The 27374-nt window shown below is 52.6% G+C and overlaps 7 protein-coding genes across 7 annotated transcripts; 5 read left to right on the top strand and 2 right to left on the bottom strand.

Moving 5' to 3' along the window:
• Positions 1-235: 235 nt before the first annotated feature.
• On the top strand, positions 236-3093 carry PpBr36_07072 (uncharacterized protein; the record flags this gene model as incomplete). The annotated part of the gene is made up of 2 exons (XM_029894210.1): positions 236-1181; positions 1250-3093. 2 exons carry the CDS (start codon positions 236-238, stop codon positions 3091-3093), a joined length of 2790 nt encoding a protein of 929 aa, XP_029748079.1.
• A 1008-nt stretch (positions 3094-4101) lies between these two features.
• On the bottom strand, positions 4102-6743 carry PpBr36_07073 (uncharacterized protein; the record flags this gene model as incomplete). Its single annotated transcript, XM_029894211.1, has 2 exons — positions 4102-6656; positions 6734-6743. The coding sequence occupies 2 exons, from the start codon at positions 6741-6743 to the stop codon at positions 4102-4104; spliced, it is 2565 nt and encodes an 854-aa protein (XP_029748080.1).
• An 892-nt stretch (positions 6744-7635) lies between these two features.
• PpBr36_07074 (uncharacterized protein) lies at positions 7636-8976 on the top strand (the record flags this gene model as incomplete). The annotated part of the gene is made up of 1 exon (XM_029894212.1): positions 7636-8976. One exon carries the CDS (start codon positions 7636-7638, stop codon positions 8974-8976), a length of 1341 nt encoding a protein of 446 aa, XP_029748077.1.
• Positions 8977-9235: 259 nt separating this feature from the next.
• On the bottom strand, positions 9236-9986 carry PpBr36_07075 (uncharacterized protein; the record flags this gene model as incomplete). Its single annotated transcript, XM_029894213.1, has 2 exons — positions 9236-9712; positions 9768-9986. The coding sequence occupies 2 exons, from the start codon at positions 9984-9986 to the stop codon at positions 9236-9238; spliced, it is 696 nt and encodes a 231-aa protein (XP_029748078.1).
• An 869-nt stretch (positions 9987-10855) lies between these two features.
• Positions 10856-12320, top strand: PpBr36_07076 (uncharacterized protein; the record flags this gene model as incomplete). Its single annotated transcript, XM_029894214.1, has 2 exons — positions 10856-11727; positions 11819-12320. The coding sequence occupies 2 exons, from the start codon at positions 10856-10858 to the stop codon at positions 12318-12320; spliced, it is 1374 nt and encodes a 457-aa protein (XP_029748075.1).
• A 1236-nt stretch (positions 12321-13556) lies between these two features.
• PpBr36_07077 (uncharacterized protein) lies at positions 13557-16454 on the top strand (the record flags this gene model as incomplete). Its single annotated transcript, XM_029894215.1, has 3 exons — positions 13557-14524; positions 14632-14681; positions 14914-16454. The coding sequence occupies 3 exons, from the start codon at positions 13557-13559 to the stop codon at positions 16452-16454; spliced, it is 2559 nt and encodes an 852-aa protein (XP_029748076.1).
• Positions 16455-22418: 5964 nt separating this feature from the next.
• On the top strand, positions 22419-27077 carry PpBr36_07078 (uncharacterized protein; the record flags this gene model as incomplete). The annotated part of the gene is made up of 5 exons (XM_029894216.1): positions 22419-22468; positions 22567-23557; positions 23621-25765; positions 25843-26081; positions 26174-27077. 5 exons carry the CDS (start codon positions 22419-22421, stop codon positions 27075-27077), a joined length of 4329 nt encoding a protein of 1442 aa, XP_029748073.1.
• Positions 27078-27374: the final 297 nt, after the last annotated feature.

Consider the following 27374-nt stretch of genomic DNA (forward strand, 5'->3'; position numbering starts at 1 on the left):
CCCTGGACCTAGCTTTGCCAGGCCGTCTTAGCTACTTGCGTTTGCCTTATGCACATCGGTTCCTCCATCCCATCCCGCCCGTGCCTAAACTAGCGTATACAGCTTGACTGACCGCCTCCCAGCAACGCAGCAACAGCGTGTCGAAACGAACCTGCGCAAAGCGTTACACATAAACCCGAAGCTTTTATCTAGACCCCCCGCCGCAGACTTTATAAAAAAAAATCTTTTGCCCAGCATGTCTGCAACAGCTTCCCAACCGCCTGTGGTCCCTCCTCGTCCGTCTCGGAGTCAAGATAAAGACCAAATTCCAAAGATTCCTCCGCGACCTATCAAGTCGCGCGTTGAACGCTCCATGTCTCCTAGCCGGGATCGCTTTGCGCCCTCGCCCCTCAATGACCGCCTCGGAGCCAAGAGTCCCCTGAGCCCTCGCTTCGGCAACTTGGGGGCCAACAATGGCGGCTACAGCGTCTCTCCTGACCCAGTCGACCGCTCTTCCAGTGTCGACCTACCATCGCTCGGGGAGGAAGGCAAGGAATATGCCGCCATGGCGGACGAGCTAGAATCGGGTAAGGAGAGGAGCGTGTCTCCCACTCAGACTCGCAATGTGGCCGAGGACCTCAAGCTGCACGCTCCTAAACCATCCCACCCCGCTGTTAGCGCCAAGCAACGCGTTGCTGCCGTCACTCGCACCGACTCGGACCGGGCTGCTAGTTTCGGCATCGGCAAGCCGAGCAACGATGAGCCGGCTTCGTCGAACCGCAGCCTTAAGAAGAAAGCCAGCACTATCAGTCAGCTGTCGGCTCGTTCCGACAGCCATGCCGATGACGAGCATGGTATCCCAGAAATAGGCAAGCAGGTACCCATGTACCCCAATGCTGGCGACGTTCAGGCTCCCTCGCCAGCCCCAGGCTCGATGTTGGGCGCGGATGGCCAGAGGCCCAAGCAACACCATCGGAGAGCTAGCTCTCGGGGTGATGCGCCCCCCGGAAGCTATGGTCTGCATGGCCATGGCATCAAGTCCCAGGACAAGCTCGACATGGCCTATTACGAGAAGCACCCAGAGCTCAAGCACAGAGAGCGTCAGCCTCACCACCATGACCGCCCCAACGATTTCTCGATGAGTCGGGAGGAGCTCAACAAAATTGTTCGCGATACAGCGAACAATCGCGCGACTGGTCACGGTAAGAAGAAACAACCAGCAACTGCATATTACCTCCAGCTCATCGATGCTAACGGCTTGTGAATTCAGATTTCAGCGCTCCGCCTGAGCAGGCTGGCTGGGAGGCCATCGAGGAATCAGCCTCGCGCATTGCCTCTCCCAAGCCCGTAGCAAGTGGCTCTAACTCACCCGTCCTCACGCGGGGGCCTCAACTAGGCCCTTCGCCTGAGGCGGGCAAGAGCAACGAGAACGTGATTCATGTTCACGATCCTCGCAAGAAATCCGGCCAATTCGATGCCAAGTCGCCCGGTCTCTATAACGAGAGCGACGAGGATGGCCGATACAGTGCCCCTATCCTTGCCGATGATGAGGTTTCCAAAGATTTTCCTTCTTTTGACCTGCATCCTGCCGTTGACCCTGGTCCTGAGCGTACTGGCAGCGCCTTCGAGATGGAGCCGTCTAGTCGACCCAAGAGTCGGCCTGCCAGCATCTATCGGGAGTCATCGCATGACATCCGCTCGACTCCACTCGAGGATGTGAAGGAATATGAGCCCCTCTTTCCCGAAGAAGAGAAGTCTGAAAAGCAGCCTCCCAAGCCAGAGTCTCCTACGACCACTAGGAAAGCTGAGGAACGGAAGCACAAATTCCCCAGCCGGGACATCTGGGAGGACGCCCCCGATAGTGTCCATGGCACTGCTGAAGTATCGACTCCTGACGTTCAGGAGCAGCAAGATGACTATGAAGATGACGGTCGCATTCCTAGGGCAATACCGCCGCGGGATTCTGATACGCCCGCTCAGGCATTTGCCCGTAGGCAGGAGGAACTGGCAGAGGCGGAATCCAGAAACAACCCCGATGCCTTCTTATACAGGACCCAGAAGCCTTCCTGGGTTCAAGGACAGTCACATCTCGCCAAAGAATTTACATCCCGTTCATCTTCGGCACAGTCGGCCCACTCAACACACCACTTCCCCAGCCGTGACACGTGGGAGGACACTCCCGATAGCCTTTTGCTCGAGACTGAGGTTTCCAGGGAACAGGATGAGGTCGAAGATGACGAGGAGCAACAGTCCGCCACGGAACCAAAACAGGCCCCTGAGATGCCTCAGAGACCTGTTAGGAAATTTACAGATCCTTCCGAGAAGCCCGCAATTCCTGAACGACCGAAACCAAAACACACTTCTAGTGATGACGGCAGTGTTTCAAAACCCATTGTTCCGGAGCGACCCAAACCTCAAGTCCCAGCACGTCCTCAAAGACAGTCATCTGGTTCGAGCAACAAAGAAGGAGAGCCGGCGGCTCCAGTCGCCAAGACCAAGCCACCGGTTCCAGCCCGACCCGTTGGTGGAAAGATCGCTGCCTTACAGGCAGGTTTCATGGCTGATCTGAACAAACGACTCCAGCTTGGGCCACAAGCTCAGAAGCATGAGGAGCCGGCAAAGGAGGAGGAGCCCCCAGTTGAACAGGAGAAGGCTCCGCTCGTTGATGCGCGCAAGGGCCGTGCCAGAGGCCCTCAGCGGCGAGCACCTGCCAGGAGCCCAGTTCCTCCTGCCGCTACATCTGCTGCTCCTGAGAAGGAGGCAGTCTCGTTCTCGTTCTCCACCCCAATGAGCTTCTTCTCAATCGATCCAGAAGAAGGTGTTGTTACGGTTGGGGGCAAGGACGCAGACAGAGAATCCTCGGCTGCTGGTCAGGCTTTGGCTGCTCAGACTGATATGCCTGACCAGGAGCCTGAGCCTGAGAAGGCCGAAACGTCAAAGCCCCCAGCGATGGCGCAGCCAGTCGCTGAAGAACACGACTCCGCTGAGAACGACGTCAAGCCTGAAAGTCTGGTGACCAACATGGCTGGCGAGACTTTGGTCGAAGTTGATGTTGAAAAGAATGGCAAGAAAGTGGATCCTGTGAATGTGGAAGAGGGTCAGCTGGGCAACTAAGGTCTGATTTGAGGCTGTTCACTCGTTGCCATCCAACTTCTCAGACCAACTTTTGTCCAATCTTCGCCTCGAGATGGTCGTTCCTTTTCTTGCCAGTTAGGACTGTCGGTAGAAGGACATCATTGACATCCATGCGGTGCTATCCGCAAGGTATGCGACTGAAATGCACTCGGGTCGAAGTCATCAAGAGCTGAGACGAGCGTGACTTACAGGTCACTTGGATGGTTGTCAGATGCACTTGTCTGGTCGGTTTAGATAGCTTTGCTTCAGTTCTTTCGTTGATTTCGCATTAATGTTGAACACTTCTCTGCCTGGTTTCAGGGGGCTGGCTCAGCCACATGAAATCTGTGGAGTTTCGAGATCCGGCTTTGCGTTGCTTTGCTACATCACAGATCATTCCGATACTAACAAACTAATTCCTATATACAGGGTGTAGAAACAGGAGGATTAGATATGCGGTTCATGAGGGGTAAGTGGTCTGATATGTTAGACATAAACACTTGATACTCCTACCATACAAGGCATGGTGGGTGTAATGTACAACAACTTTAGGCGCGACATGCACGTGTATGCAAGCATAGACAGACGGTTGGTAACGAATAGTAGCACTCTAGGTAATATAGTTCTGAATCCACGTTATCATCCTCATAATTGATCTCAAATAATAAATAGTCTTGGTTGCCCAAGTGACTGGTCTGTGTGTACGGCCCAAGTTCGCAAATCCTGCCTTGGACAGCCGAGATACAGTCGCACCAACATCAACCCTGTTGAATCTGCTGACATACTCGGATACTCAGGAAAATCCAAAGTTACATTTCTATCAAAGCCGCCTTCAGCTCTACCAACTCGTCGGAGCTTAAAGCTGGGTGGGTATAGCGTGTTTTTCTTTCGCAGTCCAGTTCCAAATTCCGAATGCATACGCATAGAGAGAAACCCCCTCACCAAGCGCCGTTTGTACCAGTCCCAGAAGCTTCGATTCGATATCGCAATCCTAGACAAAGAAAAATATTACACAATGACGAGCTCGTCGTCGTCGTCATCGTCCATTACAACCACGCGCCGCGGCCTCCCTTGCCTGCCCTCCAATGCGTCATCTGCTGCTGGTGCCGTTGCAGCCAGTGGGAGTAGTTCGGTCCCCAGGCTCTCGCGGCCCGCCTCCCGTATGCCCTTTTCCGTGACGAACCGCGTCTTCTTGCGAACGGGCGATCGGTCTGCTTTGCTGCTCGCTATAGAGCCGGACGACGAATTTGCGTTGGCCGCGCCAGCGTTGTCTGTCCTTTGCGGTTGGTCGAATGAGAGGGTCGCCTGCCCCTTCATCCTGCTCAGTCTGTCCCTCAGACCGGAGCCCCAGCCGAGACTGCTTCCGCCCGCCGTCGAGGTAGAAGTGGCCGAGTCTGGCCTCTTGCGCTTGACCGGGCCTAGATCGATCTTGGGCGGATTCTTAGCGCGGTTGAGAAGATCCAGGGCCGCGGCGCTGGTTGGTGGCTGTTGTTGTTGCTGCTGCTGCTGCTGCTGCTGCTGCGAGGAAAGGCTGGAGGCCAAAATGTGCGGCTGGTCGTTGGTCTTCTGTCCCGCCCGCCGCTTCATGTATTCCCTCCCGGCACCGGCCCCCAAGTTTCCCAGTTTCTTGGCGACAGCATCCTCGCGTTCCTCCTGCAGGAGTTTCCGCTTGAGTGCCTCCTTGCGCTGAAGACTCTCTAGATACTCGCCCTCGCGCTCCATGAGTGAAGCAGAGCTGGCCGAGCGGCTGACAAAGACACGCGATTGTGTCTCCCTGTCGTACGAGCCCCTCTTGGCATCCGCGACTTGTTGCTGGTCGGTGCGGTGATCGACGCTGAACGGCTTGGAATTTTTATACTTCCAAGGGTCGTAAAAGGGCTCCCATTCCTTCTTGGACTTCTTGCCCCTGCCGCTGCCGCCGCCACCACCATCGCCAAAGCCGGCCCCGTTGAGCTCCATGCGTCCCGCGCGCGCCTTGTTGATGGCCTCGTTGGAATGGAATTCGCAGAACTCGGTCCGCTTGCTGTTGATCCAGGAAGGGCACGGGTTGCCGTCCTTTTTCGTGGCCTGGCAGAAGCCCAGGTCGCGCGCCGTGCCGATCTCGAGTACCGTGTCTTCGTCCGAGTTGATGACGAGCGAAAACTTGCCCGTTGCTTCGCGGCCTTTTGGGGGCTTCATGATGACCGGGTTGAGAATGGCCAATACGGTGCCTGGCGTCAGCTTCCAAAACCTGTCGAACCCGCTATTAAATAGGAACAATTCGACTTCGTATTGGAGGTCCACCAGCGTCATTATCATGTACATCCCCCTGTTGTCTTGATTCACTGTGTTGCCATCACTGTCAGTCCGTGCTTTGTGTGATCTTGGTTCTGACTTGGCGGCCAAAATGGCAAAGGCCACAATGTCGCATTCGTCATCCGGTAGTTCCCAGGTGGGTGCTTTGACTTTGCGCAAGAAATCCTTCAGTTTGTAGACCTTCTTGCCCGTGATTGACCGCGTAACAACATCGTGAGGTAATATTCTTTTCTTGAGATGGAAACCCGAGTATGATTCAAAAGACGCCTCTTCCTTGTCCGCAGATTTCGCTGCCGTTGATGCCGTCGCGTCTTTGGTGGCATGGCCGCTATCACTACCCGTCCCCGAGCCTGACCGTCCACCCTTGATGCTGGATGCGGTATTACTTCGTCTCAAGTATCCGCCCTCTTTCTGTGGCTTTTCCGCCTCTACAATCTCTGCGCGACTGTAGACCTGTGGTTCGTCTGGCAGGTCCGGTAGGTCCTGCGCCACTGCCTTGTATCTTTCTATTTCCTCCCTATCCACCGCAAATGCGCTGCTTCTGATTTTTTGTATCCTCTTCTGCTTCTCGACATGCGCCGCCTCTTCGTTCCTCTTCAGGGCAAGGCGCTCACTGAAGCTCAACGGCCGCACCGGTGCCTCGGCGCCATCCTTTGCAGACCTCGAGCGCTCACTGACGTCCTGCATCCGCTGTTGCAGGGTAGACGATGACCGCCTCAACGATACATCCTTGGCCCTCAGCCCCTTGTCTATACCGAGCTGTACCTTCATGGGAGATTTTGGCGGCGCTGTGGCTTTTTTGACTGGCGAGGCTGGTACCTCGACGCTTCGCGCATGGGCTTCTTCGACCTTGGCTGCGCGTCCTGCTACTGTAGGGGCCGCTGTCCTGGCTTGCGACCGTCGCACATGATTCTCTGCGCCTGAATCTGGTCTTGAGGAAGGGGCGGAATTTGCTGCCCTTGCGCTCTGGAGCTTTTTTAGCTTGAGCTTGGCTTGGATCTCCTGCAGCTTGAGTTGGAGAATCTCCTCATCCTCGTCGTCGTCGTCGTCGTCATCGCCGTCCAAGTTCATTTCTGCCACAATGTCCGGGTTCTTTGACCTCGAAGGTAGGCCTGAGAGTGCCGTTCTCGACGTCCTGCCTCTGGCTGTAGACGGGGAGGGGGAAGTGCGCTCGGCGAGTCGTCGAAGTTTCTCACGGCCGCCTGGAGTACTCAAAAGGACTTCATGAGGTGATCGTGGGGGCCACTGGGGCTCGTCTGATGGTTGTGCTGGAGGAGACGTCATGTTAGTTTTGCAAGCCTGTGGAGGAAACAATCATGACAAAAGTATGTCTACCGCAACTTACAAGGGGGCATAATTCTATGACTCTTTTTTCGCAAGTTTCCCCTGCTATCTTGCCCGATATGTGCCCTCTCGTCCTTTTAGCGCCGTCCTGCTAGATCTCACTTGCAGGAGAAGAGGTGAGTTTTGCCCCCTCCTAGAATCCAGCGAATGTCTAGGCATTTGCGTCGGTTCGAGACGGTGTTACAACCACTCAATCCACAGAGACGTTGCGCGGGTGCTACCGCGGACTGAGCGAATGTTTTCGTCTGTATTGTTGGTTTGAATAGATCGCATTCGCCGTGAAATCAAGCCCTGGACGACTGTAAGCTTGAGAAAAAGCCGCCCAAGACACTGCCAGTACCGATAAGACTGTGATAAGTTAGTTTGGTGTTTTCTCTGGGGCAGTCTCCCATTGCCATGGTGAATCCGGCAGATGGGGACGTTGTATGTTACATTCCAAGCGGATCTTTTTTTTTTCGCTAACATAGGAAGTTGGAAGTGGGGCAGTGAGGTTCCCCGATATTGACCAAAACGGCGGGTAAACACGTCCAGTCTGGGCTTGGACGCGTCGCGTAACCTATCGCACGCATCCAGGGGTTCGAAGTTCAGACTGATTGATTCACTTCTGCCGTCTGATTTACCCTTGTCTTACCACCCTGATTACTTTTGTAGAGATTGTTATATCTTGAATGTTGCCTCTTTACATAGGTACTCAATGTAACAGAGAGAACGCTTGTTGATATTTTTTCTTCTTCTTCTCTTTCTCAGAGGATTGTTAACTTGGAAGTCTGTTGCGATTTACTGCCGACATTGTTGTATCTGAGGGCCCCTCTGCGCCGCACAGCAGGTATTGTGGCCGTGTCTCGCATCTGTCTGCCCTGTATCTACCTAACCTACCTACCTAACTTTTGTCTTGTTTTCACAATGGCACGAACAAGAACCGGCAAATCCACGACCACAAAGGAAAAATCATCCGCATCGACGGCGTCATCTTCCACATCCAGATATATACTCCCGACTTCTTCAGAAACGCCGTCCAGACTATTTATACTACCAAAAGATGCGACTGCAGATGCTAAGATAGTAGCACTAACGAACCCTCGATATGCCAAACCCACCCGTTATCTCGTCTGCCCCAAAACGGGCATATACGAGTTTACCAGGATTGCAGCACCAAAGTCCTCTGCCCGCAGCTGGCTGATAACACAAGAGGACGCCAGCAGCACCGTTCTGGACGACGAGGATGGCAAACCCCGGAAAGCATGCCTCCAGGCAGAAGTCAGCAAGGGCGCCGAGCTATTCGTCGCAACCAAGATCGATCCCGTCTTTCTTGTTCTGCCGGCCCTTGCGTTGCAGTCCAAGACGACCGACGCAGACAAGCGCATGTTTCTCACCAGTGAGGATCACATCGACGCGCTGCCCCAGGAAGGCACCAACTTATCAGAAATCTTACGGTGGAAGGGAGTTAGAGAATTATTAGAGAGTCGCATGGCATATGTATGCGATACCGTGGAGGCTGGCGACGAGACCATGTTCCGCTTGAGCGAGACGAAGCTACTCGAGATGCTCCTCAACAAGGCCAAGCGCATGACTTTGCCCAAGAGCATGCACGACAAGTTCGTCAAAAAGGCTCTCGAAGCACCAGTTCTGGGCCAGAAAAGTCTGGCGCCCAAGGGTGCTGCTGCGCCAGCCGAGGCGGTCCAGTCAGACTCTGACGGGGCCTCGACACCACAAACCGAATCAACCGACTCCCAATCCTCGGTCGCAACCACAGACAGCACAGTATCACAAAGCTCAACTACTGCAACCTCAATAGCTGGAGAGGATGCGGACGCTTCTGCTGCTCCTGAACAGGTGGTTGCTGCCATCGAAGCATCAGACAAGGTCATCAAGTTGCAAGAGCTGAGGGTAGCCTTCAACTTTGTATGCTCCAGCTACCTCCCGCCGGTCATTGAAACAGTAATCAAAGACCTACTCTCAGCGAAATCCGGCACTTTTTCTCAGTTTGTCGACTTCAAGCCGCTAGACGATTACCTTGGTCGTCTCACAAAGCTTCGACAAGAGGCTTTGCTTACCAGGTCTGCCTCTGACTTTTCGCGTAAGCGCGCTCTGGATGAGGAGCAGGAGGAGCGCAACGAGAAGAGGAGAAAGATGGAAGAGGAGGACAAGCGCAAGAAGGCGAATGAAAGTAGGGGAGTCAAGCAGTTGAAGAAGGTCAACGTGAGCGGGATGAAGAAGCTGAGCGAGTTTTTCAAGAAAAAGTGAGGACCATGACAAGGTATATGACCTCAAGTCGAAACGGCATTCAGGTACAACACAACTGGCTAAGCTTGGATTAGGTAACCTGGCGTTCTTGGTGTTGCGTTGAACTGGATATAATAAGTTTTTTTTTTTCTTCTTTTTTCTCTGGTGCATTGGGGCAATGGTTCTCACTTGTATAGTAAAAGGTTACGGGGACAGCAACGGACGGGTCGATTGGGTATATGTCGGTCATGCTGGATGAGAATAAATATTCTTGTGTAAATCATCGCACGCCCCGTCCCCTCGTTGTGCTTCCGCGAATGCCTGTACCTCTCGTACCACCGATTCCCCTGCCTATGCCGGAGGTACCTCTGGAGCTGTATACGCTGGAAGTGCCTGAACTACTGCTACCTGCAACTCCTCCGCGGCCAATCCCCCGGGAGACCCTTCCTCTTGTCCCCCTCAGACCTCCCCTTGAAGTACTTGACGCCGTCGCGGTTTCTTTCTGGTGCTCAGCTTCTTCGGCACGTCGCCGGGTCTCTTCTCGCCTTCGCTCATCTTCGGCAGCCTTGCGCTGGGCAGCCATCTGCCGTTGGAGCGCCTCCGCCTCAATGGCTTGCAGGTCATCAGTAGCGCCTTTCCAGTCGGGGTTAAGGATGAGCCTTTGGTTGTGCTCGGTCTGCGATAGGATGCGGGTCCAAGTGTTGAGAAGGGCCGAGGCGTTATCAACGGTTCGCGAGACCGTCTGAGCGGGGTTTCCCTTTTTTTTAGTTTTCGATCGGTCGGCCTTAGTCTGGCGGGGATGGAAAGCATACATTCATGTTGCCCTTGGCCTTGTTTAAAGTACTGATCACGCCTTCAATCACCTCGTTTATATTGCGCACGCCTTCAAGCTCGCGCCGTAATGCCGCCTCGCGGATCTCTTCCGAGTCGTAGTTTTGGTTTTTGTTGGCGGGTGTCCTAGGCGCTGCATCATGTTCTGATTTCACTGGAGAGGAGACCAGATCCGAGTCTTCTTCCATCGGGGAGGACATGGTGGGCGTTGAAATGTTTTCCAGGGTGGGGATAAGATATACCGAAGGTGTATGGTAAGGTAGTACTTGAGATCCCAAGTCAGATGGTCAATCAAGGGTCCTCGTAAATCTGGGTGTGGCTTGATGACGTGCGTAGATTGTCGTTCTGCATTTGTTTGTTCAACACAGAGCAATAGCCTATCATCCTATTGCGACCTTGAAGACTTGCGACCCCGCGGAAAATAACAACAGAAACAGGCCCCACCCATGCTCCCAGCAGATCATTGGCCGAAACGCGTTCATGACGCGCTAGAGACCCGCCGGCAGATATCAGCGCGTCTCGCTAGTTTTGGGGCAAACGGCAAGGGGTTTAATTGACGCCCAGGAATATATGGGGCTGGTTTGTCAAAAGTGGGCAGTCACTTCATGCCAACTCCTGTAAACACATGCCCCAGCCCAACCCGAGTCCCAGCCTCTTTCTTTTCATTGCAACTCTCGAAAACCTCCTTTTTGGTTTTCTTATTTTGCGACACCTCCACCCTTCATCCACATCCTGCGTAGCAACCATCTTGCGCAGCCGTTTTATTATCGATCACAAAAAATTTGTTATTTGAATTTTTTCGGGGATTTGCTGTCCTGCTGAAGCCGAATTTTGTGCGAAACCGTTGAAAGCGAGCTGGGTTGGTTGATGTGGATACGCGAGCGACAACTCTTGTTTACCTGGTTTCCTAGCTCTTCTACTTTCATCGCAACGACGACCGACTTCGACTTCGACTTGACCTTCGCGCCGACAGAGCCCTGGACCAGCAAATGAAATTTGCAGAGCAACATACCACAATCCAAAATCAATTCGAAGCTGCGAGTCCACTTTTTTTCACACAACAATCAAGATGAATACGCCACGAGCCACAACGCCAGATCAATCTCATCAAGAGATCAAAACTCCAGACACACCACGTTGGGGCTTTGCCGACCCATGGGAACCATATCTGCGCCGTTCTTCTCGCATCCAATCCCAATCATCATCAACAGCGACAACAAAAACAACGATAGATCGAAAGACAAATCGCACTCCGTCTCCCGCAAACTCGAGGTCCGCTTCTGCTCCTCGGTCACCTCGCTTTACCGTCACTAGAGCGTCACCACAGAAACGACCTGCAATGGACCTCAATGAGTTACCCGTGTCACCCACTAAGAAGCATGCACCATTGAAGCGTGACGGTGCCTCTTCTACCATGCTTTCTGGCGACGCGGGTTCCTCGTCGCTTTTGGGTCCTCCTAACGCTCAGAAGAAGGCACCTCACATGGTCATGGGTCGCACCGACATTTCCGAACAAACTGGAATGTTGCCTACTCCGAGCAAGACTCCCAGTCGCAAACACTCCAAGCAGCTACAGGCTGACATCAACGCTGTCTCGCGCAATCTCTTCAATGACGATGACATCATGCCTCAACCCAGGACCAAGCGCCCGACTAAGTACTCTGGCATCTCTATGGGTAGCTTCACTGCAGTCGAATCTGAAGATCCGATCGATATCTTCACCGACTCTCATGACAGGATACCTGTGGTTGACGATGACGCCGAGAATCCCTTTGTGGATGGCCCTTCACAAGGTCGGTCGCAGAGGCTTGCTGCGCGCCAGCGCCGGAATGAGGACTTGGTGGCCAGGACAAGTGACGCCCAGGTTCACCTTGCGGAAGGCGGTGTAATTTCGCTGAAGGAGGCTCGGGAACGTTCTGAGGAAGGCTTTATTCAAGTTTTGTAAGTTTTTTTTTTTTTTTTTTTTTCAAAGTTCACTTCCCTCTGCATTTCGTTCCTATCAGTGTGGGATAGCAGCTAACTAGCTTCTCAGTCGAGGCAAGCGCATCTTCCACCAGGATGCTCGTGGCAAGAAGCTCAAGGGAAGGCTTCTGTTCGCCTCAGCTTCAGCTGCAAAGCCAAAGTCTCCCTCGATCGTCGACGAAGACGAAGAGGCAGAGACCGATATTGAAGATCACATCGATAGTCAAGCGGAGAACAAGCTTGAGTTGGATGATGAGATTCCAGCAGAGCACTCATCAAGCACTACCATCAGCAACGAAGGAGGCCTCGCAACGCCGAAAGTCAAGGTTGACAAGAAGGTGACTACGCCAATCGCTCCAGCTGCACCTCATTCGCCTCCTGCAACCGGTCGTCTCTTACGTTCCTCGCGCAGGAGCGCAGAAGAGACACCGGTGCATAAGCCACGCAAGCCGAGCAGCCCCTTTGACGGCTGGGCGCGCGTTAAGGGCAGTATTGATACCCGTGCCACTTCATCCAAGCGACCCGCAACTCCTACGTCGCCGCGCCCCGATGCGAAGCGAGCACGGTTCTAAGACACCTAAGCATCTGCTTTTATCTGGCCAGACCAGGTGCACAAAGTGCATCGGGAAAACCTTTCTGATCAATTTCCGTACCCAAATACCTTGAGTTTTGTCTACTTGTTTCTTCTTCTTCTTCTTCTTCTTCTTCTTCTTTATTCTCCGCTTTGTTTCTTTTCTGCACTGCCTGCGTTCTGTGCATAATATCAGTTTTGATGAAGATGTTACCCGTTTGCATTGATGGGGTTGGAGACCTGAAAGCTGCTCCCAGATTGGAGCGACGGAGTGGGAAACGAGTAAAGGTTTTCACGATTTGTATGCCCGGTAATGACGGGCCAGTGACCTCGGAGCCAAGAGGCTTTTGTTCGACAGGGTTCATGTTTGTATCCACGATTTTATTGATAGTTATTTTTGTGTGCGCTTGGCTCCCTCGAATTGTTTGGACAGGATCACCAAGCAAAAGAGCGTCCAGTTCCGATGTGTCATTTGATAAAGAGACATACGGATATGACGTCCTGGGACGGCAAGCAAAGCACAGCTAGCATTCAGCACGTAGAATAGGCATTTTATGATGAAAGGGATCTCAGTTTGGTGCGTAAAAGACTTGTATACATTAGACTAGACGTCTCATATGTTTTGTGTTTATCTAGGTACATTAACTACTTGCCTCGATCGACACATTTCTCCAAGGCACATGCATTCCTTGGCTTTTCAGTCGATTAAAGCCAACACATGTGTATACAGCGTTGAAAGGCTGCAGGAGTGACAATATTAGGTGAATGTAATGATTTATAGATTATGGAAATTGACTGAACTTGCTTTCATATCCCACTCAGCGCAATTAAAATGGTTTATCCCAGTTAGGAGTTGTTAACTTGACGTAAAGTGGATCCCCTAAAACACTATGCATTGTTTTACCCCGCGAAGGCAATGTCGGGTATTGCCTTTTTTTTCCTTTAGAGACAGCAAGCAGATAACTCAATTCCCGTACTACGCATTGGACATTGAGCAAATAATACCTATCAAGGTAACAACCATATGTCAGTAGACAAGAGAACTAAAAAAAAAAAAAAATCCGTCTCTACTTTATTTAAACCCCAAATCCGTAGGCACGAGATCGACGGGGAACTCACACCCCGCTGAACAACAGTGCTCGCTTCCGCCCGGGCCCATCTTGGACCGGATAAGCAGATATCAGGGGCACGTTGCGGAAGGAAATCATCCAGCTCCCAAGAAACACCAGCCACAGCCATGCACATCTTAGTGGTCAACGACGATGGGCCACCGAGCTCGCAGTCGTCACCCTACGTGCACACCTTGGTCCGCGAGCTACAAGGCGCCGGCCACACCGTCTCAGTCTGCCTGCCGCACACGCAGCGCTCGTGGATAGGTAAGGCGCACCTGATCGGTCAGACCGTGAAGGCGACGTACTACCGCCCACCCCCGCCGCCCGCCCACCCGGCCGGCCTTGTGTTCGATAAGGACGTGCCCGAGAGCCAGGGCAGCACGCACAAGCGGCCCACCACTACGGGGGACGAGGAGTGGGTGCTCGTGGACGGCACGCCGGCCTCGTGCGTCCAGATCGGCCTCCACCACTTGTTTGCCGACCGCGGCAAGATCGACCTCGTGCTCAGCGGGCCAAACTACGGCCGCAACACCACGGCGCTCTTTGCGCTGAGCTCGGGCACGCTGGGCGGCGCGCTCGAGGGTGCCGCCTGCAGGGTGCCGTCTATCGCGCTGTCATACGCCTTCTTCACGAGGAACCACGACCCGGAGATCGTGGCAGGGGCGTCGAGGCACGCCGTCCGCGTCGTCGAGGCCCTGGTCAGGCAGTGGCCGCAGGACGGGAGCGTCGACCTCTACAGCGTCAACATCCCGCTCGTTGAGGGCGTCGAGAAGGCCCGCACGCTCTGGACACCCATGCTACAGAACTACTGGGCCGACGGCGGTTGCTTCACGGCTGTGGAGGGCTCTGGGGACGAGGACGAGGACGACACCGAGGCGAGGATCAGGGAGGGCGCCGGAGGTGAAGCTGCGGTTTCTTCGAGCGACGGCGCTGCGCAGAACGGTAAGGGGGCCGTCGGCGGCGGCGAGGGCAACACCCCTGCGAGAACACACAAGCATTTCAAGTGGCAGCCTAGATTTACGGATGTCTACAAGAGTGTAGAGGATGCGCCGCCGGGTAACGACGGATGGGCGGTCAAGGAAGGCCATACGAGGTGAGTCGAGGCCTGTGCTGTGACGCGTGTGACGAGAAGCTCTTGATATCGTGGGATGAGATATAATACTGACATTGCCTGGCTTTTACAGCGTAACACCTCTAAAGGCCAATTTTTGGCAAGCCGCGACACATCTACACGGGCAAGATCTTAAGCTGTAAGTCTGTCTGCTTGTCCTCTGCTTCTTTGTTGGTCGCGGCGAAATTTCGGAGGGGAAACACATGTACGAGGTGTGCTGTAGCATCATGACCCTCTATGTGGTCAGCATCATGAAAGGCAAGGTCGGCGCGGCGTGCTAGACAGATCATAGATGCCATCTAGAAGAGCCAAGTTCCGTAGACAAGACATCGCCTTGTTCTGACTTGTTGTTTGTGTTGATCCTTACCAAGTTGCGTTGTTACCCATTAGGCCAGTATTGGAATCTCACGAGGTCATCAAAACACTTCCCACCCGTTCGGGTACCGAAAGCTGTTCGGCAGCAGCTCAAGAATCTGTCAATACGTCTCCGGTGAGCGACAAAGGGGCGCAAGATTCGCAGGTCATTGACATGCTGCATGCTCTGATTGCCTACGACGATCCTTACGTCCAGCCTCTAATACTCGATGCATTGGGATCCTTACTACCTAGTGATCGGTACTGCTTGATAGATGCACCGGAGCAGCAACCCGAAGACAAAGACAAGGCAGTTTCACTGGAAAGTCTCATCCCCGGAGACGGGACAAAGGCACTTCAAGTCGCCTCTTACGAGGCAATAGATTTTGACTACGCAGCCGAGCATCAAAATTCAGTCGTCATCAACAGCTACAAGTTCCGAAAGGCCCTGATACGCAAGCACTTTCTCGCCACGACGGTCGAGAACTGGGTCATAAAGCACCCGGATTCGATATTAGCCCGGCACGTCAAGCCCAGCACATCGTTCGAGGTCGACTACGCCGAGTTCCTAGACGACGCGCTCGTCGAGGCCTGGGACCTGCGGGCGAGCCTGGAAAACCAAGACAGGAGGGAGTGGTGGATCCTCAAGCCCAGCATGAGCGACCGCGGCCAGGGGATCCGGCTGTTCAGCACGATGGAGGAGCTGCAGGGCATCTTTGACGAGTGGGACGTGGACACTGACGACGAGGACGACGAGGCAGACGGCATCATGGCGGCGCACCTACGACACTTTGTGGCGCAGCCCTACATCGACCCACCGCTGCTGCTGCCCGACGACGGTCGCAAGTTCCACATACGCACCTACGTCTTGTGCGTCGGCGCCATGAAGGTTTACGTTTACCGCGAGATGCTCGCCCTCTTCGCGGGCAGGGAATATCGTGCACCGTCCTCGGACGAGGGGGAGCTGGACGCGCACCTCACCAACACCTGCCTGCAGCATGAGACTACTGCCGCTTCTGCTAGCGCCAGCGGTGGCGCCAAGGAAGGGGGCGAGGCCCCTCCTTCTCCTCCTCCCCCGCTCGTGCGAAAGTTTTGGGACCTGCCAGAGGTGCTGGTCGAGGGCAGGACGGACGTCAGCAAGGGCTCGATATTCTCGCAGATCTGCGAGGTGACCGGGGCCGTGTTCGAGGCCGCGGCCAGGGGCATGCCGATGCACTTCTCGCCGCTCGCCAACGCGTTCGAGGTCTTTGGGGTCGACTTCCTCGTCGACGCCCAGGGGGTGGCCTGGCTGCTCGAGGTGAACTCGTTTCCGGACTTCAAGCAGACCGGGGACGAGCTCCGAGACGATGTGGTTGCGGAACTGTGGAGGCAGGTGCTGCGCCTTGCCGTCGTCGAGGGTGGCCCGTTGAGGTTGGGAGCAAAACGGGATCGTGACCATGATGGACATGACGATGATGATGCTACTGAGACACACTCGGCGGCGGCTGGCGGCGCCAAGATGGTTCTCGTGAAGGATGTCGATCTTGGCAAAGAGGGCCTCTTGGGCTTTCTCGGGTGAAAGGGTTTCTTTTACCGAGTAAATCGGACCTTTTTTTTTTCTTTCCTGTGGTCCATTTCGGTAAACTTCAGCCGTGTTTGGTTGCCGTCGTGGCTAATCCAAGCGCAACAAGAGTGAGGCTATGCAGTTTGTCTACTCATAGCATAGCGAATGATACCGCAGTGGTGGGTAAGAACTTACATTAACGCCATCTTCTGATGCAGACTATGCTTTTTGCCAAGCCGAGGGGGGGTTGGAAAAAAAAAAAAAAAAAAAAAAAAAAAAAAAAACCAAGCAGCTTCTTCCCCACGTGGCTTTCCAGGAGGCTGTACAGAGCAAAGCAATGATAGCCGGCTCGGCAGTGTATGAGACCAAATTTCCCCGAAGGGCGTTGATATTGACTGGCTAAGAGTCTGGCGGTTGCATCATGCTTACAAAGTAGAAGAAAGCCGTCACACGTCTTGGCTCCAAACGTTAGAGTCTCAACCATGGGAAAGTGAAATCCATCCATACAGGATTGGTTTATGGAACTACTGTGGTATTAACAGTGGTATCTGATGTCGCTGCCTTGGTGTCTCATGGTCGCTGGGTTTCACGTGTGTTCCATTTGTAAATCCCACTATAGATACTCTTGCTTTGACTGCTTGCTTTTCCCGTTTTGCTTGTGTTTTTTGTCAGCCCGGCTACCGAGATTGGATTGTCATGGACGACGGCGAGCCACGAGAGGCCTCGCGGAGGATCGAAGATTACAGGAGACCAAGCCTCCCAGGGGGCCCAATAAAATCCTGTCCGATGAGCTGCCGAATTCAAACAGCCCCCCCTTTATCCGTAAACTTCCCTCCCAAAGCGCCGAGACTAAATCTATGGACGGTGACAATATCACAAGTAACAAATGCAGGTAAAACGGATCCAACGATCAAACCGGAAAACTGGTAATCCTATATGTCATAGTGCCAAGTTTTTTTTTTCAGTGATTATTGGATCTTCAATCTCATGAGGGAAAAAGGAGCAAAGTTGTCCCGGCACTACCTCTTGCACAGCCCCAAACTTGACCAGCTTAGGGTATGGTTATGTCTCGCAAAAAGTAATTTCCCCCATCAGCAACCATTTGGCCACGTTGGTAGTCACGATGCACATAATATGTAGCAATGCAGAAATGTGGGCAAACAAAAAAAAAAAAAGATTGCGCTAATTGTTGTCGATCTCGAAGAAGATGGATGGGCGAAGCATTGTATATAGTACATAGAAGATGACCAAAGACGGGCAAATTGGGTTCTCCTGACGTATAATTTCTTGGCATATAACATTGTATCCTGTCCTGTTTTCTAACAAGGGATAACCCTGTGTGAAGAGGAAGTTGACAGGCCCCATTTCTTCTTGTTCTTCTTCTGCTTGGTAATTTTGTTTTATGACCACGTCGTCGATATTGGAATGGAGCTGGAAAGTGTCGAGTTGAAACACATGTTCATCGGGGCAACCCTTTTGGAGCTCGGGTTATAGAAACCGATAGGATAGAGAACACAGTGGTAGATCCTAACGTGAGCGTTTTTATTTTTTATTTTTTTTTTTTCTCATTCCCCTCTCCTCTCTCCCTTCTCCCCTTGTCCCACTTAACAAAAATCCCTAATATGGACACATCAAAGTTACTCACCCTAGCTAGACTTTCGGTGACGGTGTCTGCACTAGGTCGGTGGCAGTTCTATTCCTTCTCCCTGCCTTTGTACTGGGATTAAAGTGGCCAACTTGATTAGCATAAACCTGACAGAAACAATAGATTACATATGTTAATAACTTCATGGTGAAGGTGATATAGCAAACATTCTGCCTTGTCTGTCCATGCACGACAACCTTCCTCGGATTTGTATAGATATCGACGATCAGCAGAACTACCCAAACACATTTGGGATGGTAGGGGTGGAAGAAGCATACATAGCATGTGCTTTTCGCCCCTTCATTTTCTCTGTTGCTTGCTTTCACTTTTTCTTTCCCCCTCGCCTTCTCTTTTTATTTCTGTTTATCTAGAGCACTGTAAAATAGCACTCAGTCAAAGTAACTCCAGCTAGCTATCCTCAATGTAACCGGGCCGTCTTTATCTAAAGAATCTGTCTACCTACCTAACTAGGTAGGTTGTATCAATCAATACAAGGAACTGAGCACGCAAGTCGAGATTGATGATGGATGGGTATTGTGACGGTAATACCGGGAGAAAAACAAGTCCCCATCAAGTACGACCTACAACGCCTCCATCTCCCAACATAGTTAGATCTGATTTCTCGTACCCCCTCCTCTTTTACACAGCCTCAAACCACGGGAAAGTTCCATATATCGAGTCGCTGACTGACTCTCAGGCCAGCTGGCTGGATGGCGCCGTACATTTCACTCACTCACTCCGTAAACTAACTTGTGCACACGCTGGCGGGGCCTTGGAAATCGAGCCAGGGCGAAACTTTAATTTTCCCATTGGCCATTCCGTCGACGAGAGGGGGAACCCTCCTTTCTCATACTCGAACCATTCATTCACCAACGATCGAGTCTTTTTTTTTTTTTTTTTTTTTTTTGTGTCCCCTAAAGAATCGTGCGTCTCGGCAATGTCAAGTCGCCACCTCTCTTTTGTCTCGGGTTGCTGCAAGTCCGTGATGCGGTGACTGGAGAATCAAGCTTCCGACCGTTTTAACAGAATGAGGTTCGATACCCGCCCGGACACGAGAGGGTCGCCCCCCCGTTGTTGCCTTCGCGACTCATTAAAAACCAGCAAGCGGCAGCGGACGGAGGTGGCTGAGCCAGTCTCATATCCGTCAGTGGAATTTGGGCGTGACCTGGGTCCATACATACACTGTTCACAGTACCAACAAGTCATCATCGCCCACTCCCTGAAAAAAAAAGCAAACACTGAAACCTAGCAGTTCGGAAGCTGGGGAATCCAACATGCGATGAAGGTTGGTCTACCACCCGACGATTGAATCCCTGCCAAGAGAGGTGATAAGATGCCCAGAGATTTACAGCAGAGATTTCGAGAACAGAAGAGAACACGAATAAAAAAACAACAACAAAAAAAAGAAAGAGAAAAAAGGTAATGAAAACAAAACAAAATAAAATCGCATAATACGTCATATTGCATCCGCTATGGTCAGGAGAGCTTGTAGGATTAAAATCAAGCGGTGGACTGAATTGTTGCAAATGACCAACGAAAAAAAGTGTACGGGCAAATGCGCGCAGTACTCGCTCCGGCTTACCTACTGGATTATCCATGCAATATCCATTCACGATCTTCCCAGCTTTGAAATTCTAGAAGCCCCGGGCTGTCTTGGCAACGGACCGGGTGCTGAAAAGGCCACAGGACGTGACGGTGAATTGTCGCACCACATCACACCACCCCAAGCTCACCGAAAAAGCCACAACGGAGCTTTTTGTTTCCTTGAAATCTGGACGAACTGCCAAGTATATCGTCCTAGACGAAGTTGCGCAGAAAAGCCAAGAATATGAATATGGCGCTTCTGCTTAGGGTGAAGATCAATGAAGCAAACAGCCTGTGCCAGCCCCTGGCAACGCGAAGAAACTTTTGACAAAAAAAGAGTTTCGGCTTTTTTTTTTTTTTTTTTTTCCCTTCTCTTTCTTTTACTGTCGCACAAGCGCCGAACCACCATCCCTTCTCACAGTGAATAAATGGCTCGGGGTGCGCCGCCAAGCCACCCGCAAATTCGATGTTTGTCATGGTCCCGGCGCTAATGGTGCGGAGCCCTTGCAAGTTAGCGGTAGCAAGCTTGGCAAGCTCCTGGGTGGGAGCCCAAGGAGGGATCCTAGGGGCGTATCCGTGTGCACGGTTCCATTTACAAGGGAGTAATTAGCAGCCATGTGGAGGCAAGTGAATGGTGGAGCAGAGGAAACACTTTGCAGGGGTAACGCTAGACTGCATCAGGTAGTGGAGTCCGATTGTGCTGGGCCGGCCTACTGCACACACCTATCTGGAATGGGGGATCGACACAATAACTGACGGATCAAAATCAAATCAATCGACACGACAAACCGGCAAATACTCTTGACAATGTCATCATATTGCGTAAATGAATGAGCGCGACGTGACAATAGACTTCCAAACGATTTATTGAACCTTGCCCTGCCGGAAGGAGGCTATGAGGTAATTATAACCAAATAGGCGGGATTTGTACCAATATACATGCGAGTGACATGGCAGTTTGTTGCTTTCTCTTCTTTTTTCCTTCTTCTTCTCTCTCTCTTGATATGGTCAATCAACAACGTGCTGGTTGAGTTTGTTTCGGGCGAACCAATTTATGTTCGGCCAATGTTGCATGGTAAGCACGTTTCCAGAAGCCCAAATCTGCCTAGACTCGGACCCGCCATCTGAATCTTTTCAACTCTGACCTGATTAGACTTTGACATTAATACAGCGGCTGCAGAAATGGTACAGCAAGATCTGTCGCCCGTTGCACGATTATTGCATCGAAGCGGCTAGACTGTGGTAACTATGCATGTTGTGACTAGATTACATGTAATAGTTATCGACAACGTTTGTGGCCACCACTCGCCTACAACTGCTATATGTATTGAGAGATACGAAACGATTGACTGAATAGTGAAATGCAACTACGTGACAAGTCTCAGCATATCGAAAGTCCGGTGGGTACCAAAGCGATACTAACGAGGTACTATGGAGTGGCCCACTGTATGGCTCGCCCGTCAATTCCTACTTTAAATCGACCTTAAAAAACCCCCGTTGAATTAACCAGGATAGGTAACGGTGGGTAACGGCGTAACAGCTGCATACTGCAAGTGGTAATAGTTTGTTGTACTTCTACAAAGCACCGCGTAGTATTCTCGCCTGCAACATGGGTGCAGCGTATGATTCTCCCGGAAGATGTGCCCAGAAGAGCGCAAAACGCGTCTCCGAGTCAGTGGACTACTCGAAACGGAACATTGCAATATCAAAGCACTCGATGGGACAGCCGTAGATTTTTTAGTTTTTAGTTTTTATTTTTTTATTATTATTTATTTACTTGTTTTAATTGTTTTGGATTGGCTTCTCATAACTCCCTGTTTCGTCAAGCATGAGGTGGGGACTCATGTCTTGGCGCCCTTGCTTGTTTGCACCGCCTCACTCGGCTGTTCTGGGCACCCCGAGTTGAGCAAATTGCATTTCGAGAAAAGACGGAACGTGGGTCAACATCATCAAATGTGGGCACTCTCCACTCCATCAGTACATCCCATCCCATCCCTCCCCCATCCTCTCTTTTGCGCTTTATGTTGCCCGTCACGTCGAACCTGCACATGTTTTGCCCGCTTGTACCGTATGTACGGAGTACCCTGATCTGTGTTCTGCTATGCTCTTTTAAACATTCTCCATGCTCGCCGACCTGGCCTAGACCGTCGCATCCATTTTGGTCCGCCCTAGTTGATTTTGTGCACTCGTGAGTGCTCGGCATCTTGAACTCTGCGGCAGATTCCAACTGTCATCTCCAGATATCCCATCTGGTCTGGTCTAGATGTTCGACGACCGCCTTGGATTCTTGACTACGCTTTTCGCACCCCGATCGTTGTGAGGCATTGCTCGCCAGCGTGGGCTTCTATGTTCGGCCCTCAAGGTCCAACATTGACCCGCCACTCGCGACTAGCAAGAGCCCTCAGAGGCAGCCAGCCAGCCTCTACGCCTCCTCTCGCCACGTAGCAACACCACCAACCTCGAGCACGTCTTTTCCATTGTTCATGTGGTAGCTACCTCAATTTGACCAGAAGGGACGCCACCGAAGGCCTCTTGAGAGGACTTGGCTGATCATCCGATATCACCCAAGCACTGCCTCACCACCTTGTGTATGTAAGACGGAACGCTTCCTTCAATACGTTGTGTATTCTTTAGTTACGCAGCTTTGGACGGTGCGAAATTGCGTACCTTGCTGGCGGCTGAGCACTGGTCGCTGACCAAAAAGCCGGCGCAGACTTTCTCTACAATCTTAAATTTTCAGTCAACATATCATGGCGGACAAGAAGGACGATGGGGCCACGCCCCCGAGGAGACAGAGAGCGTAAGTTGAGCAGAAATCTTTCCACCTTCTCCTGAACAACACGCCGGCCCATCAAGCCGCCGGTTTTGCTCTCCTTTCTAACCCAAGATGCGCTCCAGTCCTACCATTACCATTGACACAACCGCCGTCAGCGCATCTCCCTCTGCCGGTGTACCTGCGGACAGGTCGGGTCAGTCACAAGGCCAGCCAAGCTCGCCTATCTCGCCCACAGACGATGGAAACTCGCCGACAACAATCGTGGAGCCCTTGTCGCAAAGCTGGTCGCGCGGTCAACCCAGCAATGGCGGTCACTCAGCTAGCAGTTCCATTAGCGGTCGACCCGAGTTTCACCCTGCGACGTCCTTCGAAAGCAACGCGAGCAGACCTACCAGCCCTCACAATGTATCCAGCCCGGTCGCCTCGAGGGGCCAAGGACACGCCCAGGGATTCTTGGCAGTTCCTCACAATCATAGGTCGCGCCAGAATTCGGTAGATTCTGATGATGGGTCAAGATCAATGGCATCTCAAGGTGAAACTATCGCCGTGTCCCCGTCGTATACGACCGAGAAGGCGCCCAAGTCCACGGACCCCCTGACAAACGACAAGATCATGAACGACCCTGACGCTCTCAAGCCCGACGTGGGGAAGGAGGATACATTTGTTGTCGAGGACAACCCGTTTGCCTTCAGTCCTGGACAACTGAGCAAAATGTTCAACCCAAAAAGTCTCGCTGCCTTCTACAAGCTGGGTGGTCTTTCGGGTCTGGAGAAGGGATTGCGCACCGATCGCAACGCTGGCTTGAGCGTGGATGAGCTCGGTCTTGAAGGCAGGGTTACGTTTGAGGAGGCCACGGGTCAGAAATCAGAAAAGGAGACAGACAAGCCTCAAGCTGACCGCCCAAGGTCTGGGTCAGAGGAGAGCTTCGTCGACAGAAAACGGGTATACAAGGACAACAGGCTACCGGAGAGGGCCGGCAAGTCCCTTCTGCAGCTTATGTGGATCACTTTTAACGACAAAATCCTCCTGCTTCTATCTGGTGCGGCTGCGATTTCTCTGGCAGTCGGTCTTTACGAGGCTTTTAGCCCCGACCACGACCCCTCTAAGCAAAAGGTGTGTAACTAATTTCCCCAGACCTATTACCTGTTTTCAACGCTAACCAGACGAACGAACTAGGTCGAATGGATTGAGGGAGTCGCAATTATTGTGGCAATTCTCATTGTGGTGCTTGTTGGGTCTTTGAATGATTGGCAGAAGGAACGGCAATTTGCCAAGCTCAACAAGAAAAAGACCGACCGGCCCATCAAGGTTATCCGTTCTGGAAAAGCTCAGGAGATCTCCGTTCATAACCTCCTTGTGGGCGATGTTGTGCATTTGGAAACCGGCGACTTGATTCCTGTCGACGGAGTTCTCATCGAGGGACACAACATCAAGTGTGACGAATCCCAAGCAACCGGAGAATCGGATCTCATCAAGAAGCGGAGTGCCGACGAAGTTTACGCGGCCATCGAGAACAATGGCGACTTGAAAAAGATGGATCCTTTTATCCAGTCCGGCGCTCGCGTCATGGAGGGAGTGGGTACGTTCTTGGTCACGGCCACTGGCGTCAACTCGAGTTACGGACAGACCCTCATGTCGTTGCAGGACGACCCGGAGATAACGCCTCTGCAACAAAAGCTTAACGTCATCGCTGATGGAATCGCGAAAATCGGAGGAGCTGCTGCACTGCTTCTCTTCCTGGTCTTGTTCATCAAATTCCTGGTCGGCCTGCCCAAGCAACCTCCGGAGATCACACCGGCTCAGAAGGGACAGCAATTCATCCGCATCTTCATCGTCGTCGTCACCATTATTGTAGTGGCAGTACCTGAGGGTCTCCCGCTGGCTGTCACCCTGGCGCTTAGTTATGCGACTAAAAAGATGGTCAAGCAGAACAACCTGGTTAGGCAGCTCAAGGCCTGTGAGGTCATGGGCAACGCGACCACCATCTGCTCAGACAAGACCGGGACTCTGACTCAGAACAAGATGAGGGTCGTTGAAGGCACCGTAGGCACCACTCACCGATTTTCTGCCGACGAACCTATCCTCAGCGACGGCGAAACCCCATCATCCCCCGAGGTGAAGCCTCTAAGCCCGGCCGAGTTTACGGGACTGCTGAGCCAGCCAGTCAAAGAAGTTCTTCTGAAATCCATCGTGCTCAACTCGACCGCTTTTGAGGGTGAGGTTGATGGCGAGCAGAGCTTTGTCGGCTCCAAGACGGAGACGGCCCTGTTGCTGTTTGCCCGTGAACATCTCGCCATGGGTTCCGTCAGCGAGCAGCGAGCGAACTCGAAGACACTGCAACTGATTCCGTTCGACTCCGGCCGCAAGTGCATGGGAATAGTTGCCGAGCTCCCCAAAGGTGGTGCGCGCCTATACGTCAAGGGTGCCTCGGAAATCCTGCTGGATAAATGTACACAAATCATCAGGGACCCTTCAAAGGATGTCACAACAGCCACCCTCACGGACGAGAACCGGACGGGACTCAACCACCTTATCGAGAGCTACGCCAAGAAATCACTTAGAACCATTGGTATCTGCTACCGCGATTTCGACCGCTGGCCTCCGGCACGCGCCAGGCGCAACGATGGCGAGAACGACGAGGTCAAGTTCGAAGACATTTTTAAGCAAATGACGCTGCTCGGAATTGTTGGAATCAAGGATCCATTGCGAGACGGTGTCCGTGAAGCCGTCAAGGACTGCCAGCGGGCTGGAGTTGTGGTAAGAATGGTTACAGGCGACAATATCATGACGGCCGAAGCTATCGCCCGCGATTGTGGTATTCTGCAGCCCGATAGCATCGTCATGGAGGGACCCAAGTTCCGAAACCTTTCCAAGCGCGAACAGGAGGACGTGGTTCCCCGCCTGCACGTTCTGGCTCGGTCTAGCCCTGAGGACAAACGGGTCATGGTTAAGCGCCTCAAGGACAAGGGTCATATCGTGGCCGTGACTGGCGACGGAACCAACGACGCCCCAGCCCTAAAAATGGCCGATGTTGGTTTTTCAATGGGTGTATCGGGTACCGAAGTTGCCAAAGAGGCCTCGGCGATTATCCTTATGGACGACAACTTCACGTCCATCGTGGTAGCCCTGCGTTGGGGACGCGCCGTCAACGATGCTGTCAAGCGCTTTTTGCAGTTTCAGTTGACTGTGAACGTTACCGCAGTCCTGCTCACATTTGTATCCGCCGTTTCCAACGACAGACAAGAGTCTGTCTTGACCGCAACGCAGCTTCTATGGGTCAACCTCATCATGGATACGCTTGCGGCGCTGGCTCTCGCAACTGTAAGCAACCCCGAGAGAGAAAAGAGGGACGGAAGAGATAGCGGAATCAAACTGACTCGATCGTGTTTTTGTTACAGGATCCGCCTCATCCAACTGTTCTGGACCGTAAGCCGGAGCCGCGTGGTTCGCCAATCATCTCTGTCACAATGTGGAAGATGATTCTGGGACAAGCTCTGTACCAGCTCGGAATTACATACCTGCTGTACTTTGGTAGGCAGCGGGTGCTCCCAGCCTACGACCAGGATGTTCAGGATCAGCAGATCGCCACGCTCGTCTTCAATACATTTGTGTGGATGCAAATTTTCAACCAGTGGAAGTAAGTGCAGTCTAAGCTTCGGTACTGTCGTCGATGGACCAAAATGGCAGAGTATCTATTGTTTGTGGAGACGATGCTGACCTTCGCTGCAGCAACCGCCGATTGGACAACCGTTTCAACATTCTGGAGGGGATCACCAAAAACCCCATCTTCATCGCTATAAGCTTAACTATGTGCGGCGCTCAGGCCCTTATTACCACCTATGGAAGCTTTGCGTTCAACATTGCCGAGGCGGGACAGACGCCGGCAATGTGGGGTTACGCGATTTTCTTGGGATTCCTCTCGATCCCCTTCGGCATGATCATTCGCCTCATCCCTGATGCCTTTGTTTCCAGTCTGGTCCCCGAATCGCTACGGCGCAAGGCTCGCAGCAAGGTGCCGGGCGTCACGGTTTCTGACGACGAGGAACGATTCCAAGCTTACCCGGAGCCATTCTCTGAGGTCAGGGACGAGCTCGCGTTTATCAAACGCGTCAAGGGTGGTCGACTCAACAATCTCAAGTACTCACTCAAGAACCCGCGCGAGACATTTATGCCCAGGTACAAGAGCCCATCTGGCTCGCGTTCGCACTCGAGATCTCACTCGAGGAGCGACTCTATCCCCATGCCGACCACACCCACAAGAGCAGACAGTATCAGCTCGTTCGCCGCCACCCCCGACTCGAGACGACGGTCGAAGTCTTCGCGATCAAGGTCCAACTCGGCTTTGGGCGCGGCGACCGTCATGGCTGGTATCGTTGCGGGTGGCGTCGGCGCTACGTGGTCGCCGATCGACCGAGACCGTGACTTTGGTGTGTTCCCAGCGAGGCAGCCTTCTCCTCTGAACAAGCGCCAAGACAGCGATCCGATGGACGCGGCAGGTGCTTCGACGTCAAACGTCAGCGGCCTGAGCGTTCCGGAAGACCCCAATGAGGATAAGCCTGGACCCACCGTCCCCAAGCTTGGAATCCCCAAACCCCCATCAGGACACAAATCTCAGGAATCTAGCAAGGAATAGTGAGCCGTAACAGCACTGTTTTTGGCTACACACCCTTCGCATCGTGGGGATTCTGTTGATGGCTGTACCGATACTTCTACATAGCCCATGGTTGCCATTACTACATTTCCCGAGCTTCGCAGCACAACAATAGGTATACGACTTTTGTACATCATGTACCTTTAGCTTTATTTTTCTTTATTTGTTCTTCTCTTCTTCCCCATTTGATCCCACTCTGAGTCTACAAGACGCAACTCTTGACTCAGAAAATGCGTGTTGGTTTATTCTTCAAATGAATTTGATTTTTTCTTCTTCTTT

Source organism: Pyricularia pennisetigena, chromosome 1 (genome assembly GCF_004337985.1).
Source record: "Pyricularia pennisetigena strain Br36 chromosome 1, whole genome shotgun sequence".
Lineage (NCBI taxonomy): Eukaryota > Fungi > Ascomycota > Sordariomycetes > Magnaporthales > Pyriculariaceae > Pyricularia > Pyricularia pennisetigena.